This window comes from Dermacentor andersoni, chromosome 1 (assembly GCF_023375885.2).
Source record: "Dermacentor andersoni chromosome 1, qqDerAnde1_hic_scaffold, whole genome shotgun sequence".
NCBI lineage: Eukaryota > Metazoa > Arthropoda > Arachnida > Ixodida > Ixodidae > Dermacentor > Dermacentor andersoni.
This window is the reverse complement of record NC_092814.1, coordinates 30,920,188-30,943,100: the sequence shown is the minus strand read 5'-3', so window position 1 is coordinate 30,943,100 and position 22,913 is coordinate 30,920,188. Positions and strand designations below refer to the sequence as shown.

General features: G+C 41.1%; 1 protein-coding gene across 1 annotated transcript in view; it reads right to left on the bottom strand.

Moving 5' to 3' along the window:
* The window catches only part of DIP2 (disco-interacting protein 2), a 193,013-nt gene that overhangs the window by 12,433 nt on the left and 157,667 nt on the right, over positions 1-22,913 (bottom strand). The window contains 11 exon segments of the mRNA XM_050194228.3: positions 7-65; positions 67-173; positions 2,704-2,875; positions 3,908-4,102; positions 4,667-4,837; positions 7,664-7,740; positions 10,572-10,663; positions 11,515-11,645; positions 14,648-14,809; positions 17,846-17,985; positions 20,749-20,914. Of these exon segments, the coding sequence (XP_050050185.1) occupies positions 7-65; positions 67-173; positions 2,704-2,875; positions 3,908-4,102; positions 4,667-4,837; positions 7,664-7,740; positions 10,572-10,663; positions 11,515-11,645; positions 14,648-14,809; positions 17,846-17,985; positions 20,749-20,914 (1,472 nt within the window).

Here is a 22,913-nt window from a genome sequence, read left to right as displayed (position 1 = left end):
ACTCACCACTCAGAGATCTTCTTGTGGCAGCGCAGCACACTGTTTTCAACATCAATAGGATGGTACCCGCATTCCCCGAAGCATCATAGTTTCATCCAGGGCCCCAACAACAAACACTGCATCATGCAGCTCTGGGCCATCTCCATTTGATGCAGCATCTGGTTCAGTCTCATCTGTAAAGCACATAAAATGAAACCCCAAGTGACTCTCAAGCATTACTTTCAGCTTAGAAATTCATAAAATGAGATCAAAAAAAGGATGTGCACAGTCCCACACTAAATTGTATACTTTGCAGGCAGGTTAACAGATGCATAAGTTTCAAAACTTTGGTCTGCTGTGCTCATAGAAATTGAAGGAAAGTGGGCAGCACTGCTACTTATGTTTTACATTAGTTGTCAATATACTGAACTATGTAGCCCGGTTCAATTCAATATACTGCACCTAATTGCTGCACCTAATTGCTGCTTAACTTAATTACTGCTCAACTCCACAACCAATACTTCTTCACTTCACGCTTTTAGTTTATCATTGCGATATCTCACTGTTTGGTGTGCACTAGGCTCTTGGCATTGGAAGCTCCTCTCAACAGTTGCTGACAAGACATGCCTGAAGCTTGTTTGACACGGCGTCTGCCTTGGAACTGAGATGAGTGTGACAAGTAGTACAATTGGCGACACAATATGTGTGAGTAATCATATAAAGAGACACAGAGTATGCGGATTGTTAAAGCTCTTTATCACAGCGTATGCGGATTGTTAAAGCTCTTTATAAGAATCTGCATGCATAAGATGTTGCATGTTTGACATGCAATATCTGTGCTGCATATTTTAGAGTCCCAATGAGAGATGGCCTGTGTATACTCCCTTTTCATAAGTATGTTCCCTTGTAAACATAGTATCATAATGACAGCCATGTGTAGTCTACTCAATTTAAGTCCAAATCTTCTATTCGAAATTGGATGTCTTTAGTGTGTTGGAGGGACATTCACAAAATATAATGTATTAGTGGCCGTTTAAAGAACGTAGAAACCTATAATTTCATAACAAAATTATTTCGATAAATGAGCACATCATGCATATTACGAAGTAGTAAGTTTTGTCATTCTTCTAGTCTGTGTTAATCAGGTACAACTGATTTGACATGCAATTGTGGCAAGTGACTCAAAATTCAAGAGCTCCATGCTCGCAGACCTGTATGTCAACGAAATTGCAAAATGAATAGAAAATTACAAAGATAGCGACGTGAATTTAGCATCACCACTGATGAAGCCACTGCATATTCTTTGGCTGAATGAAGTATGGTGTGCACTTTCTGACAAACCGGAGGTTGGCTATAACTATCTTTTAAGAAAAGTGGTACAGTGAAAGCTTGCACTGCAAAGGAATTAGGCCACTGGATACCTTCTAACATATGTAACCTGTAGAGTAGAACCTTAGCTACAGCCAAATAAATCGATATTCATAGCCAGGAAATTTGGAGTGCCCAATGATGCTGGCACTTCAGGCAATAAAATAAAGAATACAATAGGCTTCCGACTACAGCATAGTTTTTCAAAAATTTTAGGTCGCAGCTCTTAGGCAGCCGTTTCTGGGTTGAGCATTCGCGTCCCTCGGCATACCCACGCAAATGCACTCATGCCACTGCTTTCGCGTTCATTGTCATCCTATTCCACAGCTGGCTCATCGACGTCGCTCGGCGTAAGATTCACTCGGCGATCACGCAAGCTCGGTGTAATCACACAAACGTATTCATGCCGCTGCTCGCACGTTTGTTGTCTTCTTCCACAGCTGGCTCCAATGCCGCTGATCATGCTAGCGTTCCCATACTACCTGTCTCTCTGCGAAGGCGCTGACAGCACTGGCCCACTGCCAGTCGGTGTGGCGATTTCGGTCTCAACTTCTTCACCTCAATATATATTGCAAAATGAAAACACGTATACAGCTGCGCTCAAATTTCACATTAGGGAGTATCATAATTGTCATACACTTTTTTTTGTCCCAAAATTTATGCATTCCCTTTATGAAAATCATGAAATTAGTGAAAACTTACAATCAACGAATTAAGAGTTTTACAATGTTAGATTGTTAAGTTAACCTTATTAGCACACACAAATATTGTGACCACATGAATGTGGTCACATGCTCACACACTTGTATGGTACTTGCAGCCTATGAGAATAAACATCAGTATTGCATACAGGACTATGAAGCAGCAAAATACACAATAAAAAAAGTAACAGAATTAATACTAAACCTTTATAGATTATCATAGTGCAATGTGTTCAGCAACATGCACCGTAGTTACTTTTTCGAAATGATCAAAATAACTAAATTTTATAGTAAAGCTTTGCTCAGTGATCCTGAACCACCAGTGCTAGCAGGTACTCCGAATATTAGAGCTATATAAGAGCTCTATAAGCTGAGTAGTTGTGCCAAAAATATTTGTAGGAAGCAAGTTTTCTGTTCCATTAAGCTTAAACGTCAGTGGGGTGTTCAAATGGAATTCATTATAAAGTTCCATTTGGTTATCCAAAATTTGTATGTTTTTTGGATAACCAAATCTAGTGTTCTTGTTGACCAGCTTATAAAACTGGTCAACAAGAACACTGCAGTAGCCAGTTTCAATGTCATGAAACGTCAAAGAAAATATGTCATGAAGCAAGAGCATCTACAAAACAGATAATAAAGAAAAATTGTGTCTTACTGTCACTGGAGACTGCTTCTGTACGTCGAAGGAAGCCCAAGTAGCCGGTGCGTGCATACACACTTCCAGTGTCTCCAGTAATGAGCCTGGCATTGAAGTGGTCATTGTGTTGGGATTCATCACCATATACAGTGAAATATCCACTGGCATTATGGGGTGATTGTACCCAGATCTGTAACAGCACACAGGATCATGTGAGGTTTGGATGCAGAAGTCAAACTGCCTCATAACAGCACCAGACCATACATATTTCCTGGCACTTGCATTCTTATTCATGGCCAGAATTGGTGCATTCATGCTGTATGGCTTCAGGAGTACCTGTAATCTACAGCCAATCCCTTACGATGATATAGGTAGTTGAACATGTCATGCATAAGCCTTTTTTTCTGATCACTATTCCAAGCCAGGTATCTACAATGGAATGTTAGCCATTTAGTAATGGAGTCTTGTATTTACCTTACCAAGATGCTTTTTAACATTCGCTGTACTCCTCCATAAAATAGTCTACAGAGAAATGAACGAGAAGAAGGGAAACAGAGGGGCTTGGTTTTTGCTAATCATAGCCCTATAAGCCAACAGGCAATGAAGCCAAGAAAAGCATTGGGGTAATTAGCTGTGGTTGAAACTGAAATGTAGAAAATAATGAAAAGGGAAATGAATGAGGATGAAAATATAATTTGTTGCTGGAGAGGACCGAACCTACAACCTTCGCATTACGTGTGCGATGCACTACCAATTGTGCTACAGCGACGGCCATCAATACGTCCACTAAGATGCGTACTTATGCATACTAGATGTAGCCCTGGGAGTGTTAGCCAGCGCCACTCAGAGCCATAGCAGGCAGATGTGGAACACCCTTTTTTTTGCCCGATGGTGTCACAAAACACGTGAAGTTATGAGAGCAGGCACGTGGCTAATAAACCCTCGTATGCTGCCTACTGGCATCAAGGCTGCCAGATTTGAGACCTTTGTTATGAATGAACAAGAACAAGGGAATCAGAGGGGCTCAGTTTTTGTTAATCACAACCATACAAAGCTGACAGGCAATGAAGTCAAGGAAAGCATAGGGGGTAATTAGCTGCGGTTGAAACTGAAATGTAGAAAATAATGAGGAAAATGGAAAGTGGACAAAAAGATGTCGCCGGTGGGAACCGAATCTATGACCTTCGCATTATGCGAAATGAAACTTCAAAAGCAGGTCTACCTCTCCAAGGTGCGAGTCGCCGCACTGTCCCCGGGTGTCTGGGTTAGCAATGACCAGCTTGAGTCCTGGCAGCAGTTTCCCTGACTCGAGCAGACACAGGGAATGTGGAGCACCACGTTCCACCAGTGTCACCCGGTCATTGCGCAGTGCCCGCATATCTACATACACTTGGCTTGGATCTGGACTTGATGCCCCCTGCACACATTACACAACCATCTGAGCATTTGCGTTAACATTGACACAGTGATTCAATCCATGTTCAACTAAATTACATAGTATACAAGTGACTGAATGCCTATCCATTGTTCTGGAGGTGAAGATGATGAAGCAGAAAAGTGCAATGTGCACATGGCATTGTGTAGTCAGAAACACAACTTCTGAAATCTCTGCGTGGTATAACAAATATTGTATGCAAGAGGTTAAACTTTTGCACTTAGATTACACCTGTGCATCCATAAGCAACTGTTGTTTTTACTTTGAAAAGATAAAAACCTTTGTCAACACTCTTAATAAAGTAGCATTAATTCACTGAAAGTGTATAGTACACGAAAAAAAGAAGCAATAACATTGAGGAAACCAGTACTCCAAGGATACTAGAAGCATGCACCATACCAAACATTCCCTCTTTGGTCAACTTTGTAGTCTCTGTTTGCCAACAGTGGCCAAAACATGTTTCAAATGATGATTTTTAACATAACCAACGAAACAAAAATATTTGTTAGCAACTGTAATCATGTCAGACAGTTGAAGAAGACTCACCTGAAGACAGATGGCGACATTAACTCGGCAACCAAAGCTGGTGCTCACAGCTCGAGGAGACAAGCCGAGTCCAGAGAACAACTTTGAGAATGAGGTGGTGAGTGCAATCCGAGGGCGCTCTTCCGCAACAACCACACAGGTCCGAACACAGCTCAGATTCACATTACGCTGCTGTTAAGAATAGAGAAGTGCAGATTACAACTATGTTATATAAAAATAAAATGTCATAGCTTTTCATCACTAACACAAAACATACAGCTCCAGTCAATAATAATATGTTCATTCGCCTTGCATGTCCTTCTTTAAAATGTTCTGTACTTTATTCAAACATTTTGTGATGTGGGTGTACAATACTCACCTTCACACTCAAAAAAACATGTCAAGTAGGTACGATATAACATTCAATAATGAGGCATGCTAGTGCAAGGACCATTGCCTCCGACTTGGCATACCAAAATTACAGTCAACGATCGATAATTTGGACTCCACAGGGAACGTAAATAAGTCCGAACCATCGAATGTATCCAAGAAAACCACTGCACATATGATAGGGCGCCAGTGGGGGGCCAATTAACCGCAGCGACATGCTTTTGCATTAAAAATCAACACGCTTTCCTTCAATAGCAATGTGTGGTTTTTCGTTGGGGCTTTCCAGTGCATTTGAATTACCGTATTTACTTGCATAATGATCGCACACGCGTAATCATCGCACCCCTGAATTTGGTCGTCAAAATTCAATTTTTTTCCTTCCCCATGTAATGATCACACAGCGATATGTTGTGTGCCAAGTCTAACTAATGATGATTGTGCTTACCATCAGTCAAATGTTGTTGAATGCTACGCGAATGACTCTTCAAGACATACCAAGCGGTCTGCACGCACCAAACATTCTTAAGCAGATGCCCCATTTCATTCCTTTCATCACTTCCCGCACTTACATGAAGAAAAAGCTACAACCAAACTTGCCTTGGCTTTATTATTTGTAGGCTTTATAATGGTCGTGGTCAACAACAACAAAAAAGGCGCTTTTCGATTCTTCTCGTCTGCACTCGTGGGCACGCAACAAATCGCGAGCGGCAACTATAGTAGCCACGTTTACACTGATATATTAGAAGTCTACCCTATTCATACGCTGACGCTTGTAACACAGCTAAGATATTCGCCCACCCATAGTGGAAGCATGCTGTATTAAGATAGTAGTGAAGACAAATGCCGCAGTTTCCGCAGCATGCCCGCCATGGGTTTCTGTCACTGGTAGCCAAGCGCACCCATCTCTGTTTCTGTTCCCTCAAAGTTGTCATGGCTACGTTATTGCCGCAAACTTGGCGATAGTAATGATATTATTCATTACTGATACAGAAGAAACTGTTTCAATGCACGTAACGCACTCACAAGAAGAAAAAAAAATTCGCATTCGGCTTGCTCCGCCAGCCGCTATTTTTGTTTTGGTGTCCTACACTGTTACAGCAGCAGCCACCTATTTGTTGACCTGTTGTCATCCCGCAGCAAAGCGGGATGGAAAAAAAAATGTTTTCTTTTCACAGGAAATTTAACCCGCGTAATAATTGCACCCCTGAATTTGCATCAATTTTTTTTACAGAAAAGTGCGATCATTATGCAAGTAAATACGGTAACCGAGGTCGAATTCATGGCAGAACAGCCTACTGTACTACAGCCATTAACAACGGTAGGTCTAAGCCAATCAGACAAGCACTGCTAGAACCAATTGTCACTATCCACACACTGAAGCTCACACCAGTTCAAGCTTTATGTTCCTAGCATGAATGCAGGTGCCAACAAGGTGCTGGCCCAGAAAGTGGCACATCTAAGGCTTTCACACACTGCTTTCGTGTGGGCCCTGTGATGAGGGTAGATTTTGTAAAGGTTTAATTGAATTGAAGTTCATTAATTTGCAGTCTGACTTCATTGCAAAGGAAAGTAATGACCCAGTTAGCCCCTGGGTCCCTGTGCTTCTTCACAAGGCTTCTCTTTTCGGTGATGTAGAAGAGCCACTGGGTGTCCTACATTTCTTGTAGAGGCACAGTTACATCTTTTGATGCCAGCTGGATTTGGCAAAGGATTCATTAACATTTACATCCCTTAACTTCAGAGACGACAATTTTGGAGCAGTCTGATGTAGTATTAGTTTTTATCAGGATGGTGCAGCAAATCCCATCCAGCACATTCTAGTGTACTTAGGCAAAAATAGTGGAATCACTGTACTTTGGTTCCAGCCTTATCTCAACCATACTAGACTGCTTTCATCGACTTGGAAGCTGCCGTTCTACCGCTATCACCAGGATTAGCTAGACAGTGAGATGAACAACAGAAGCGGATGAAAATAATCAACGTGTTTACATTGGCTCATATTATTAAGTTGTCACAATTCTACATTTGGCTAATTGGAAATAAACTCCAGCAGCTTGAGCACAGTGTCATATTGTTTCATACTCTGTTCACCATAATGCAGTCCCACTGTCAAAGGCATTGATTTGGGCTAGTTGGTCTGTCATATGTGTGCTGTCATTTACATGATGTCACACCTTTGTGGAGATATGTAGAAAGTCCATAAAAAGACATGTGCCTTTCAGAAATAAACAATTGGAAGTTAGCAACGTGTGTTATCGTTTCCATGTCTGTCCCTGCCTCTTTAGCACTAGTGAGGTTCCCAGTCCCATTGTCTTATCCCGAATTTATGACAGATGCCCTTATGTAACTTCAGCCATTCCTCTGCCCAAATGAGGCAGGTTCAGTGCTGTCACCAGTGCGCACCTGCAAGACTAACTACCCGGAATACAGAAAATGACAGCATTTGTCAGAAGCACAATCACTTACAACATCTTTTGCAAGAAACAAAAGAAGCTTGTAAGTGACAAAAAAAAAAAAACATATTACAAACTTGTTCAGCTCATTAGGCATGTTTCTGACAGTTTTGACTGTCAGCAAAGGCAACCACAATACACTTTACAAAGTTGACTTGATAGATAGATGGCCTACCTTCAACTGAGTAATTGACGACCCCAGACCTTTCGTGCATAGCTCCATCACTCCATAGGAGCAAAAGGTGTCTCGAACTGAAAACAATAAACCTTGGTCATACTCTGCAGTCACTGTTAAGAGAACAATGAGAGGAATAAACTAAAAAAAGTTGAAAGCATGTCATAGGCAAAGAACCATAATATGTACCAGCCATTATCTACCAATTCTATTAGCAGATGAAAAAGGGATTATGTATGATGGGAATGAAAAATTCTGTGAGCACTGTTTGGATTTCTTTTATCATATGTGATCAAATAGTATGAACAATTATTGTGTTAAACAACGTTTATAAAAAAATTCAGGCAGGTTTCCATTGTGACATTCTCCACTTGACAGGTGAATGGTGTGAGAGGTTGCACAAACAATGCAACTAAAACAATGTCCTCTTTATCGTGTTAAAAGCTTTTCTGCTGACCTCAGCATTGTACGTAGATTTGCCATACCAAATTTGGCCAATAAGCCCTTCTGGAACAGCACAGGAATGAGTGGTAGCGCATGTGTCTTGCAGTGACAAAACCAAACGTACTAGGAATGCATCAAAACTTGAGCTGAACACAGAAGCAGCTCTGTGTATACAGTGGTGTGTGAAGGCTCAATGTTTGCAGCATGCTGGCCAGATTGATGAGGAATAGGAATCCATACAAATTGGGGACAAACACTCCTTTCCAAGCGATGAGATCATACAATGGCTGAGCATCTGGCTGGGAGCGTGCTCTTACATATTCTACTAGTAGGTACTCGGTGGCAGCTCTAATCTGCCTCTTACAGCCATGGCAGATGCTCTTCAGCAAGGCAGCCTGTGGTTCAACAAGGGGAACCCAAAGACCACGCATGTAATCTATATAGGGCCCCTTTTCAAGATGCAACCCCCCAAATAGCAGAGCACCAGGCCGGGGGACATCTCTACGCATTAGAGAAGTTGGTGGGTTTCCGGTGGCACTGGGATTTGAAGCTAGTACATCCCCCATACAAGGTGGATGCTCTACCACTAGGCCATCATTATGCTATGTTTATATGACCAAAGAATTTCACATTAAGAATACTCGAGGGAAATTTGGTGCTAGTGTGTCTGTGTGCACTGCCAGTAGGGAAGTTGAGCCAGCATAGAAATGGTGCACAGTACATGAAATCATTCAAATTTTGTCCTTGTAGCTTCGAACAACTCTGTGGATACTGATCTTAATGTTTTCATTACTCATATTTAATCAAAAATTTGTTGAATGACAATAATTAGTTTTGCTTATTTTTTAACTCTACCAGTCCATGGTTTATAATGCACTGTCAACAAATGTACCAAAGATACATAATTTTATTTCAAGGTACTGCAGACTCCACTGAAAGCAAATCAAGAAGGCAGGATGATCCATTGTGCATTTTCTAGTGAGTCCTCATAATTACAGAGTAATTAAATTTCAACTTATTGTACAGTCAGTCATGAGGCATTTTTTCATAAAAAGGTTTGTGTCACTGTCTTAAATCAGATGCATAAGTAATCACTGGCTGCAGGCATGACAAGGAAAAAAAATGCTGGAAGTCGGTTCCACCTCTACTTGACGTCAATGTGAGTTGGGGGTGAGAATGAGGCGGAGTCACTGCGCACGGCACTCTATCACATCACACCCTGGGTGAGGGGAGTAGAAGGAACATCAGATTGCTTAAATTTTTTTTAATGCACTCTCTTTGGGATCGGCCTACATTTTTAGACTGCAATAGCTTTGAGACAGGCCCACATTTTTAGACTACACATACCCATGGGAACGGCTTTAGACTGCACTACCTTCAAGATCGGTCGACATTTTTAGACTGCACCATCTTCGTGATCAGTCCACAAAGAGGTTAGAAACACGCATACCTACGCGGAAAAGTGAGAGAATCTTGCCAAGAAAGACATTCTCTTTAAAAACTGTTCCTTCACTATCGCTAACAGGACATGGTGCATTGAACATTTTGTCAAACAGGGTAGTACCTTCAGTAAGGTGACTGTATGTAGCAATACTGTGCAGTTTGTAGTGAACAGGAGTTATACTGGGTAAGCAGATGGTTCAATTGACCTACAGCTCCATGTTCCCGGTTTTTTTCTTGTCGCTGCTGTACATACCCACAAAAACAAATCACGTGCACAAATGTGTACACCGAGACTTAATGGGAGGGAATGAAGAGGCAAGTGATACCAAATGCAATATAAAATTTAGTCTCGGGAATTACTCCAAACTTCCATTAGAAATAATATAATTAAATGAATTGTGAATGTAAAATACTTAACTGCTCTAAAAAAATGTGAGGCTTTGCACGCAACATAATATCGCCACACATAACAATACAAAAGAAAGGCAGCAGTGTACTTCCTGAATAATTTGTTGCCAACCTGCAGAAAAATACATGAGCTACCCATGATTCTCATGGTATATCAGCAGATTCCCGGGACTCTAGAAATTTTCGTATGCAGCTCTGTGCATATGGCTAGCTCTTGAAGCATAACATAAGGTGCAATAGGCCCACAATGCTGAGGCAAAATCCTTGTGTCAAGTACAAGAAAAACACAAAGTTCACAAAAGTTGGCATATTGGGTTTTCACTTATTTTCGACATGATGTAATTCTGTCTTGCAAATAAACAATTAACCAGCTTCAGCCAGATGTTTCCATAATCTACAGCATCAAAATGTGTCTTTTGCTTTTCTGCCCTTTTCTGCCCTTTTCTGCCCACCCCCCACATACCAAGCCTGTAAAGTCAACTATGGAGTACTCAAGGAGCGTAATCTATGAATCTAGTTTAACATTTAATTTTAGTGTCCCTTTAATTTGGGAAGAGATTTGTAACACATAATTCTTCTGCATCAAGGTCACAGGTATGTATACAAATCTCACCTTTGTACTGGCTCACCGTTGTCAGCCAGATTGCAGGATTTACTTCCACCTCAGAAGGTGGGATCAAAATGGAATGATGGCCTGAATAAACACTAGAACGACACAAGCAATGCATCAGAGAAGAGCAAGGATACATTACATGAACAGCAGATAATGAGAATTTCTTAGATTTACAATGCCATTCAATTATGCTTCAAAACAATCATTAAGTAACAGTGCTGATCATGTCATTGCACAACACCACAGATATTCTCACTGATGTGGCCCTTTCTGTTCAGGAAAGGAAAACTAAAAAAAAGTTACAGGCTAATATTCCAATTGATATCCTCTTAAATAATCAAATAGCTTTGGCCGGATGTCACAAACTGCTACATCACAGAAACTGTTTTGGGGAATTTGGAGGTGATGTTCCACCTTGTATTTCACTTTTATATCTCTTTCTAAGTCACTGTTCTATCTCTGAAGAGCCATCTTAGCAATCTAGATGAACTAAGTGCCTTCCTAATAGGTTGGCAAGTACATTTACATGTCTGGTACACTTTTGTTCCTTTCTACAAAATACACTTATTAAAAGCAATGAAATAAACAGTTGCAATACTGCCATTACCTGTGTTATACAACTTTCAAATACCTAGAACAATGACTCAATGGTTACAGCATAATGAACTGTGGTAAACTTCGAGCTGTAGTAAAAACTGCTCCTTATTGCTTTGGCATATGAACCACTTAAAAAGCTGAATGCAGCAAGTATCCTTAATTTATATGCACAAAAACGAAGTTTATGAAAGGCGCAAGAAGGCACAATAAGAGCCAATGCTATGTCGAGAATGTGATCTGCCAAATGGGCGTTATTCAAAATTCCACTTTTATGCTGGTAAAGAAAAATGCCATATAAAAAAGCAAAGATGCTCAACAATACAGGGCAGAAGTCAACCAGACTCACCTGTTTAGGCACCAAAGAACAAACCCAAGGCCACAATACGGGTCGAGACACAGAGCAATGTGCCGGGAGGGGTACAGCTCACAGGCTAGCTTCATGCTCCGGCAGAGTGACGTTGCAGCTGCATGTGACATCTGAAATAAAACAAGGAGGGTTTGGTCAACAGTCACAGCCAACCACTGTGCACTTGAAAAGAAAACTAGCAGCTTCCTTTTTCTTTTAGCAAAGCTTTCAAGACAGAGGCAATCCTCTGCATCAAAGCAACAGACACCCACACTTTTTTTGCCACCATGTGCAAAGAAATGACAGAAACAGCTGAACCATCCTTATGCAAAGGAACTGCAATGTTTTTCATGGCTGTGCTCACAACAACACACTCGGAAAACTTTTTTCAATTCCAGTGGTTTCAATTGAGAAGGACGAAGGACATTATGATCTGATAAGTAAGTGGAGAAAGTGAGGAGGCACTATAACATTGTGGGAATGTTCTTGACAAGAACAATATCAATGCACGTGCAGTGACTGGTCAATGCATCCACAGTGGACAGTACACACATACAATTATAATGGCAAAGCAAGAAAGCTGTAAAACAAGTAATTTTTTTCCAGCCACTTGAAGTCTCTGCTGACTGCAATGGACCTGTTCATGGTGGCTCAGTGGCTATGCAATTTTGCTGAGCACAAAGCCATTGTTTGATTTCCAGCCACAGTGGCTGCATTACAATGAAGGGTAAAATAAAGAAATTTTACTGGGCTTTGGGTGCACATTGAAGAATTCTAGGTGGTTCAAATTATTTCAAAGTGCCCCACAATGGCATCTCTCATAGCCCATGTGTTGCTCTGGGGCACTAAATACTAGAATTAACTTTATATTTTTCATTATGATTGGCATATTTACATGATACACTGTGAAATTGTAGCATAAACCTTGAAAATTGGCACACTTACTTATGTTCGGGGCAGTACAAAGACGGCAAGTCTACATATTGCTACATAATGATCCCATGCTGTGACATGTGTCTTCACAGTGCACGTGTTGCTGCAGATTTTTCAGATATACGTCATACACAGTGATTGGCGCATGAAACAAGTTCAAAAATAAAACCACCACAAAACAAAATACAAAGCATGATTTTTGCATTGCACATTTTTGCTTGTGAATAACATGAACCTAGAGGTTTTTTACCCTAGGACACTCATTTTCACAATGCTGCCAATTTCTAAAACAGTACAGAGTACACAAAGGACACATGTGAACACCATGGAGTAAACATATGGAGGAATGCTTGTTTTTGGCAATTTTACAGCATTTTATTCAAGCAAGAAAGAGAAAGAAAGGAGGAGGGGGGAGCAATAGGTGTAAACACAGAACAAGTGTTCCTGCCAAGCACTAGTCAAATGTTCTAATATGTTCCAAAGTTCCGAGGCTGAATTCACTATATTTCACAATGTTTTGAAGCAAGCAGAAATTTTTGTACCACTTTGCCAAATTTTGCACATTCTAAATCAATATTTTAGCCGTACTATAAATTTTTGGCCCCAGTGTCGGCTAAATATGAGCCAAAGTTTTTGTAAGAAAGCGCTTCTTCCACGGTGTGTGACGGCCCCTGCAGTCGTTCGGTCGTGCCGACCCATATATTGTTTGAAAGAGCAGTCTCCCTTCATTTTCCCACCACCACAAGGTACGTCCGCACATTGGCAGTGAAGAAATTCTTCCTTAAAAAAGAAAACCCAATGCGTGCTGTCATTGGTCGCCAAAGGCACATGACCCTCAGCTAGCCATGCCATTGGCTAGACTGGCGTCGTCTGCATCACTCTGCAGCCGCTGCACACATGCCATGCGTGCCAATGAGGTTTCCCACGCTGACAGAGATGCCGACTCCTCATTTTTGGCGCTTTTTAAAGTTGCCGAAGCACTATCTTGGTCTTCAGGGCACACAGAACCATAATTTTCACAGTAGCATGTAGCTACACATGTGTACTACACAATGCTAGGAGCAGATTTTTAAATTTCACTTTTGTAAATTTTAGAATTGGCTACTCATTGGACCACATGATTGCCATGTATGGAGATTCAACTTCAAGCTGCTGTAAAATTGGTAATAGCTGCAATATAAAAAAAGTAGTCCTACAGTTATTTTGCTCACATTTTGTAGTATCCAGTCGTATGTCTTATAAACATTCTGGCTGATACTCTTCTTACAGTTGTTCCGATAAACAATGGGTGATTAATTTTCATTATATCTGGAACCACTCAGCTAATTTAAGAAGTAATTATATTTTTGAAATCAGCATGAAAAACTCTCGTCTGGGTGACAATTTTTATTAAATTTAGTAAAAAAATAAAAAAAAGTTTCTAAACGCCTCTTCCCTCTTTAAAGAAGTGCAGAGTGTATCACTGAACTGAACAAGATGAAGCCTCGAACAACTTCGAATGCATCCACATGGAGTAACATTAATATCCCTGACATGCACAAATGTGCCTGAAACATTCTGTAATGAAAAAAGTGAAGTAGATAATGCTTGTTTCATCTCATTTAAAACACATCAAAGAAACGGAAAAAGTGAGAGTTTTGGTTGCACTAATCATACACTTGTGGAACACAAAGGGCCAACTTTTGTTTCCCCATGGACAGGTAGAATTCCTGCTGACTTCAATCTTGGAGCTGAAGAGGGTCCTCTCCAAATTTTAACTATCTATCTAGTTATGAGCTTGTCATAGGTAGTTAAGCCAAAGAAGCTATTGTAACGCAGCTGTTTTAACACTTGCATACCTTTTGTCATAGCTTAAACGAGAGAAAAGAGAGCATCACCATTTCTGCTTATCCATGCAGTCGCATGGCTTGTAGGTTTACCTTTCATACTAAGTGGTGTCCACAGTGAACACGCTTTCAATAATTTGGTGTAAACACATGCAATTCTGTTAGAACTACCACACATTTCAATAAGATTAAAAAAAAGAAAGTTAATTTGAAAAACTTCATATAAACCATTATGCAGGTTTATTATTACTGCATCTCAAGGTAAAGTGCCAAAGTATGCAAATAATTTTTTGACCCACTGAATGAAGGTTGGCTGAAGCAACTTATTTGACAGCTTCAGGATGCTTCTCATGAAGCACTAAGGTATGACTTGCCTTTATTCCAGCAAGCATGCCAGTAGTACTGACACTGAAATCCAGATAAGCAATCATCTCCGGTGTTGGGGCTCGATAAATGCTACTAAGCTTCTTTTTGGGTAAGTCATCAGTCTCCAGAATCATTCGCCAGGACTTGACATCCACTACATTGCTCGCTTCCTGGAAAGGGAGAGCAATAATCTTAAAAAAGGATACAAGCACTGCTGGCACTAAACATAATCTACAGCATCATTTAAACTTAGCACTTGCTTTTGCAGGTGAGCTGTTTATTTCATAATTTTCATCATACATTGAGCCAGTGTACTGCTGCTGAAACTCTAAGCTTCTGTTGTGCTTGTGCTCTCTACCCACAAATGTTTCTGACCTACTTACGTCTCACAGCATGTCTGAGGATGTGCATGGCATGCATTCAAGGTCACTGAAGATATGAAATTCGCGCGAGCTCAGGGAGGAACTGAGGGTTAGACCTTTTATCGAGCGAGGAGAAAAGTATGGCAACCAGCGTGTCGCCAGCTTTTCCTCCTCTCTGCATTGTGCAAGCCGATGTGGCACTGCTTGAACACGTTGCTGCCACATGCTGCATAACGATACGAAGATGTTTTAGCTCATTCTCAAAAAAAGTTATGCGATGTCAGTTCATACAAGGTCATTGGAAAACTACTGTGTAGCCTTTGAATGCAGCAGTAACATAGTAGGTGGAAATTTCTCTCAACTACACAAACATGCGACATGCATCACCAGCAGCGATGTGTTTGTTGTGAACTATTTTGGATGCCTTGTTTTCCTCTCGAAGAGCAGTGGCATCTGTCGATTAAAAATTGGATTGGACTGGATTAGAAGAAATGTCATCAGCTGATTGCTTGGCATGGCCAACTGAATTCAATCCCAAAACATCTATAAGCGCCAAATTAGAATATCTGCGTCTGCCACCAGCATGATTCTCATGCATTTCAAGTCTACTCAGCTATTCTTATGTTAAGCCTCCATTATGAGGCCAATAGCAGGCTCAATACAACGATCACTACAATTTGTAAGCCAACTTTATGCTCCAGCATGCTTGTTTGCCCTGCAAAGCAGTAATATCCAATAGGGATCAAATAAAAATATTACGACTGCTATTTGTGCAGACACAATTTCCGCAAAACGGGCGAGTGTGCCGCAGACGGGCTGTACAAGACCTAACAGAAAAATCATTTTTGAACCCCTTATGTACATAAGTGCATGCCCACACTATGGCATGCGTAATCAGATCGCAGTTCTGCCACATAAAATCCCAGAATTAAATTTTATTTCATCCCCTTGTGGTTTGTACAGTGTTGAAACACGCTTGTATAGAGTAGCCAATCGGCCGATTTGATCACCATGTTTCGCAAGAAGGAAAAAAAAAAAATAGAAAAAAAAAGAAATTAAAAAAAGAAAAAGAAATTAACCCTGGCTAACACCGCACTAAGACCACGCACGATCATGTAGTATGCTCAGTCCATGCTTTACAGACAAAACACATTTAGATCTATAACCCAATGAATGCCGCTATGTAGCTGCTTCAAAGGCTAGCGCTGTCCACAGGCAGCTGCTTGACCACTCGTGGACAAGTTTGATTCACACTGTATAATATGCTGTTGCAGATGAAACCACTTATGACAACATTCAAGTGCCAAGAAAATCCACTTGTTATACCCGATAATTGGTTGACTGGTTTGCATGAAAAAAGCAGAGGAGACAAACATCCATACATTTCAATTAGACAGAGATAAGTACAGTTGAACCCACTTATAGCATAATGATTGTAACATACTCGGATGTAACAATGAGCAGGTCTAGCGCTGTGAACTTTTGTGTGTTTTCTATGGTAAAATAAATCACTTTCTATAATGTTCCCATGCCACATTACTGGCTATAACAATTGAATCTGGCTACTGAGTGTCTTCAGTGAAAGGAAAAGGAACACGAAATCCAGGAGAAGAAAAAAAAAGCACTGGCTGCTTCACCACACCTGCCTTTCTGCCACGCACCCCGCACGGCATGCCTTCGTCGCCCTTTCCATCTCCTTTCCACCCTCCGGCAATGGCAAGAGGGTGGAAGGGAGACGGGAGAGGGATGCACAAGGCCAGCGATGCGACACAAAGGCGAGTACCGAAGTGGCTCGCATTGTTTTTTTTCCATGAAGATTCTGCATTCTTTTTCCTTTCGGCGTGCACACCCAGTAGCCATATTTAATTGTTATAACCAAAAACGTGGCACAGGAGCACTGTAGTAAGCGGTTTATTTTATCATAGAACACATACAAAAGTTGATGGTGCATTGGCTGCTGATTGCTATATTCGATATATTGTTAAAACTGGTATTGTTATAAGTGGTTTCGACTGTAACACTAACTGCAACTATTTTGTTTGTAACAAAAAATTGCGCCCAATGAATGAGGTATTCATGCAATATATCTGCAGATAACAATTTGAACGCTTGTCAAAGCCAACAGTAGAACTTATTCCAGAGCAGCAAAGTACTCATGCTGTTACCATCACTGTGTATGTTTCATAACTACAGTACTCATTGCTGTTAAACCACAGCTTAGAACTACAAGGAGAATGTTGCATAAGGATACATTCATGAAAAAAATTCTAAGAAATACCCAACTGATCTCCGAGGCTGACTGTAGGCTAAAACACATGCCCACACATCACACTGGGTGCTACGTCCGCCTCAGTAACACCAGAACCTCTAACCATGTCAACGTAAATTGCTTCAGTAGGTCTCAAGCAAACATTTCAAAATATAAGATGCCACATCATAAGATGCAGACCGTGCGAGCACTAAAACAACTACCAGCAAATTCCGCCAAGCATATATCTGGCATACAACACAAGAGTTTTTGTTGTTGTTTCAGCTGTCTTTCAATTTTCACTTTTGCTGATGTAAGCTTACAAACAGGTTGTGCACGGAGCTGCATACACCACATAAGCAAATGTTTGTTTCTTCAGTTTATCCTTCACACTGACGAGCTCATGTCAAACCTTTCAGGCTGGGACATGCACTATCTGCATGTAATGAAGGCACAAAAAAACAGAATACTGATGAAGAGCTGCAATTTCAGTGCTGAAAAGTTATGGCTTGCCATAGTAATCGCTGTCTTACAGCAAAAAATGTGCAAAGCTGCAGTGTGCAACAAGTGAACTCTATCATTGTACTGTTTATTACCTTTGATCGCAGGAGCTTGGTGACAGGTGCTGTTGAAAGAACAATCACAGACTTGCTGACATCAACAATCATTCGAACAGTTGGCAAGGTAGTCTGCAGGTTCTGCGGGTGTGGTGGTCTGATTGTCACTGGAACCACACCTGCATGTGTAAAAAATAAGTTCTTTGATGCTGGTCCTCTCTGAAGTGGTGCACAGCTGGGTTGTGGGGATAAGGACAGCCATGTGAGTGTGCTTTCAACATATTTTTTTTTCAATTCATGCACTTGTTTCACTAAGAAAAGGCTTAACTGAGACTAGGTAAGAAAAGCAATTTCTGAACTTATGTGGCATCAAAACTTGAAGACATGTTTAATTAAAATTAAATTCTGGGATTTTACATGCCAGAATCATGATATGATTATAAGGCATGCCATGAAAACATGTCAACTAAGACATACAAATTTCTGCATCACCAAACCGTTTGTGCAATATTTGGGCAATTACTTGCACTGAAATTAAATAAGGTCACTTTAAATGTGGATATGCAAAATTTTCAAAAGTAACCTTTGTCTTCTTGGGCAGCAAGGCAGAAATTGGGTATTTTACTTCCAATTAGTGTTTTTTTTTTTGTTTAGCTTCCCTTAGTGGTATGGCTACATTCTCTTCTGGAACACTGTAATTCCGCCAGAGATAGCCAGCCCAAAATGAAAAGCAAATTGAGTCAACATAAGGGGTACGTTAACTTTTAGCGTTAGTCACTGAAAAATGGCAAACAGTCTAGAAATATTAATCAATCAATCTTAAATAGCTTTAGAAAACTGAAGCTTGCTTAAGTGATTAGTTATCCAGTCAATAAATCCAGACAAAAATGAGGTTTTCCTAATTTAGTGGACTGACTAGTGCCAGCTGGACAATGAATTGGGAGAAAGGAACACAGTACTAAAATGATATGCTGAGCATGTGCAGAAACCCAAGACTCAAATGTCACTCAATTATGTGCAATCACGTAGCCTACCAATGCACTTGAGAACTACATGAGGAGAAAATATCACTTATCAAAGGTGTGCCATTCCTTTTATCATATCCGCTACCACTAGCATAGCCGATCACCATGCAATGAGTGATATCTCTGAAGGTGATCACAAAAGATATGGCTGCTGTGTAGCCACATGAGCTCATGTGGTGCAAGAAATTTGGCCATGAAGCTCACCTGTTTAGATGAAGCACTACAGTTGAACCTCGCAATAACGAAATTGGCAGGGAATGCGAAAAACTTTGCTTTCACGAGAATTTCGTTGTTGTCAAAAGAGACAGCACAGATAGGTAATGCATCGCAGAACAAAAATTTACTGTCAGAATTCTGTTAGCCTACTTTGGCAAGCTTTGCTCGAGGATATAGAACCGCATCGCCGACAGTATGAAGTGCGCCGCATGCGTCGACCAGCAGTGGCAGTACTGCCATGGCACAGTATTCTCGGTCAATTGCTTTCAGAGATGCGATCACCTTTGCGAGATTTTGCGTAACTCAGCACCAGACGCAGAGCAACAGCGCATGCAGCAGCATTTCTCCAGCGCACGCTTTTGCCCGTAGGCGCCGACTTGTCCGGTGGCGAGTGCAAAAGTGATTGTATCTCGTGTACCCGAAGGCAAATGATCGAGATAACGGCCCTTTCGTGCAAATCTACATCCAGCACCAAATCGGCACGTGATGCCTGTCAAGTGGCAACAAAACCAGCGTTCTTGAAGCAAGGGATGCGTATTCCCGGATGATCGCTCAATCATGGTCCAATGCGTGACACTCCATATGCTGCGACCGCCATCTCAAGCGCCATAAACAACTCCATGTCGACGGGGCGTGGATTTTCTTGTTTGTGCTGCATTTTTCTAACCGAGGTGCATATTAAGCAGTGCACTGCCGCAATCAGTGATTGTTGTTCGAAATGCGTGATCAGTTTGCATTTAGTTTCGCCTCACGCAATTGGCCTAGGCCTCACTGAGTCGTCAGCTGCGGAAAACGCAAAGTGAATGTGCATTTCGAATAACAATCTATGATCTGCGTGTAAAAATTGTCGTCACATGTCGGTAGCAACATGCGTGCCGCTCCAAACGGGCGATCAACAAACAAGATGGTGGCCATGCCGTGTTTCCAGCGCACTGATCGCTTTCGGTGCTTGGTTGTTCTTGTGAACGCAAGTGTAATGTGGTGGTATTTTAAGCAATTTTAGTGAAAAACAATCACATTTGAGCACATTTTGGAGCCTGCTAGCCTTACGCAAGTAGGTAATATGCAGAGTTATGTTCTGGCAAATTTCGCTGATGCGGGATTGCAGTACAGCGACATTTCTTTGCCAGGAGGTATGGAATGCATTGAATGCTATGGGCATTCACCGGGGATACGAAAATGTTTCATTGTCGCGAGAACTTCATTGTTGCAGGATTTCGTTATTGCGGGTTTCGACTGTACACACAGAAAAATTTTGCGTACACAAATCTGCTGCACACACTGGTACACAATGCTGCCGGCATTATGTGTTCCAATGAGCAATAAAAAATGGCGGGCTCTGCGGCTAATGCATTAAACACAGTTCCTCAAAAATAACTTCCAGATGCCGCCCCCACATGTACAGTGCAGGAAGTAAAAATGACTAGCACACGAGAACAGTGCCTATTGGCCAGTTGTATCATGCTAACATCACGAAACGCACCAATGAGCGTGCAACAGAAGTGTCATCGAAGTGCATTCAATCATTACCTGCAGCTGGTAACAGACACAACATGCACACTGCAGTGAGGCTATTGGTAGATGTGTGTGCTAAATTTCAACACCACTCAGGTACTGCTCAACATTAGTTCAACTGCTTTACCAGCTGCATTGGGATTTTTGCCCTTCTCACTTCATGGTTCAGTCTGTAGATTGTCTTACCAACATAAAGGCACCCATAGAATGCACAGATGAGATCGATACCAGGTGGGTATATAAGTGCCACATGATCTCCTGTGTTCAATTTTCCCTTTTCAAGCAGCAGGCATCCTACCCGCTCAGCTCGCTTGTGCAGTTGTGAGCAGGTCAAACTAGATGCAGTGTTGCCCTGAAATTTGAAAATAAGTAAAGGTGAAACAATGAAACTGTGATGTGAACTGGCTGAGCAAATCAACTTCTAAGAAAAGGAGCTTTTACCCCAGCTGTGTAAGCTGAAAAAGAGACATTACTCAAGGGTGCCTAAGGCTCACACTAATGCCTACTGTACTTTTCTCAGTAACTTTTTTTTTTTTTTTCACAAACATAGCATGTCATTAGGACTGCCTACCACTGATTACAATCTGGAAGAACCTAGATGTACGTCATGGAAAAAAAAATTCATCAGCCCTTTTAATCTGTGAAGAAGGATGAGCAGCGAAGCTGTGGTGTGTTTTACCTCAATTGACACATCTATGTATATATATAGGTATTATTATTATTATTATTGAAGGACACAAACAACGAATACATATTTTGACTATTGAACAAGTTATTCTTATTCTTTTATGAAGCAGTGACGTGTGCAAGTACCACTGCATCGCAGACGAGAATTCCACAATATTTACAACTTCACAGTGAACTACGTGATTATGAAAAATAAATGAAACTTGGCGTAATGATAGAATTGTCGTAACATCCAATTTCAGTATGATATTTTCCAAGATACTTACATTATATTGAGAGCTACAGAGCATTCACGAGAAACTAGAGACGGAAATATTTTCGTGTCAACGCAACGCGTAGATGGATGGACAACGACCACCAATGGAGGGTAGCTATCTACAGGATCACTGTAATATATCCTGCATATCCTAGATAAGGCTGATAAATTGAAGTGCAGTGCTACATGCTAAAGGAAACAAGCAGGCCTTTTCCTGACAATTCTCTTATTCTGTTTTTACCTGATCTGTTAAACTTAATTCATAGCAGGACCTGTGAATAGTTCACCAGAATAACAGACCACCTAACCAGTGAAATTGTTGCTGCTCACAAACATATAGACTACATCACAGCTGTACTCAGTTTCACACTTAGCAGGCACCATTGTGGAAGCTGGAGTCATTTTTCACACTACCTACACTTGTGACTAAAAAATAGTGCATCACACATGGCCAACAAAACATACAGAACAATATGTGACTGAACATAACATTAACTTCATATGTCGCAGCTATAGTATACAGGGTGTGTTTCTTTATCTGCACCAAATTTTTCACATTAGGGCAATGTAAGGTGACCTTATGTTTACCATACAAGTTTCCATATTGGAAGCCTCTCGATAAGGAGCAATTTGTGCAGCTACATGCATACAAAGCTATGGTAATTAGCTTCAAATTATTTATCTTAAATGGCTAATGCATTCGAGCAGTTGTAAGTTCATCCTCGACTTAATCTAGCTGAATGGTGAAATTTTGGATGACCAAATTCTTATAAGAGCTATGCTAATGATAATTTTATTGTCACAGGTTTGCTGATAGCAAAACCGACTAGGAAAAAATTGTGCAGATCCCACGCACTGTAGGAATCGACATTATGCAAAGAATTTTGCAGGCAGCTGGCTATGCAGCATTGTTTGGGGTTCCAGAATGCATTACCAGGTTTACCAATGTGTTTGTGTAAATCCAGTATTCGCGTGTGTGATGCGAGTACAGTGAACTAGAATTATCATGAGAGTGTGTGTGTGATGGCAGCAAGAAGACAATGAGGGTAATGATGATTGCATGAGTTCTATGAACGATCAAATTCATGTGAAAGAGCAGCATCGAGGCACAAGACTGGTAAGAAATGCAAAAACTAAATGCTTAGTGATGGCAGCATGTGGTATCACTTGGAGGACACAAACGGATGACTTGACAGCGAAACTGGAGCACAACCTGCAGGCCCATTTATAGCCATACGGACAAGTGGCGTGGTGCACTGCTCGCCTTGGCCAAGCTGTGATGACACTGCCATAGTGGAATTCAGGGCAGCTTTGTCATACTCGGACACAATGTGCACCAGCAAAGAGCAGGTCTCGATGTCTGATTAAGTGGCCTGGTAAGAGGAGAAGGGCAATGAAAGCCCAGTAC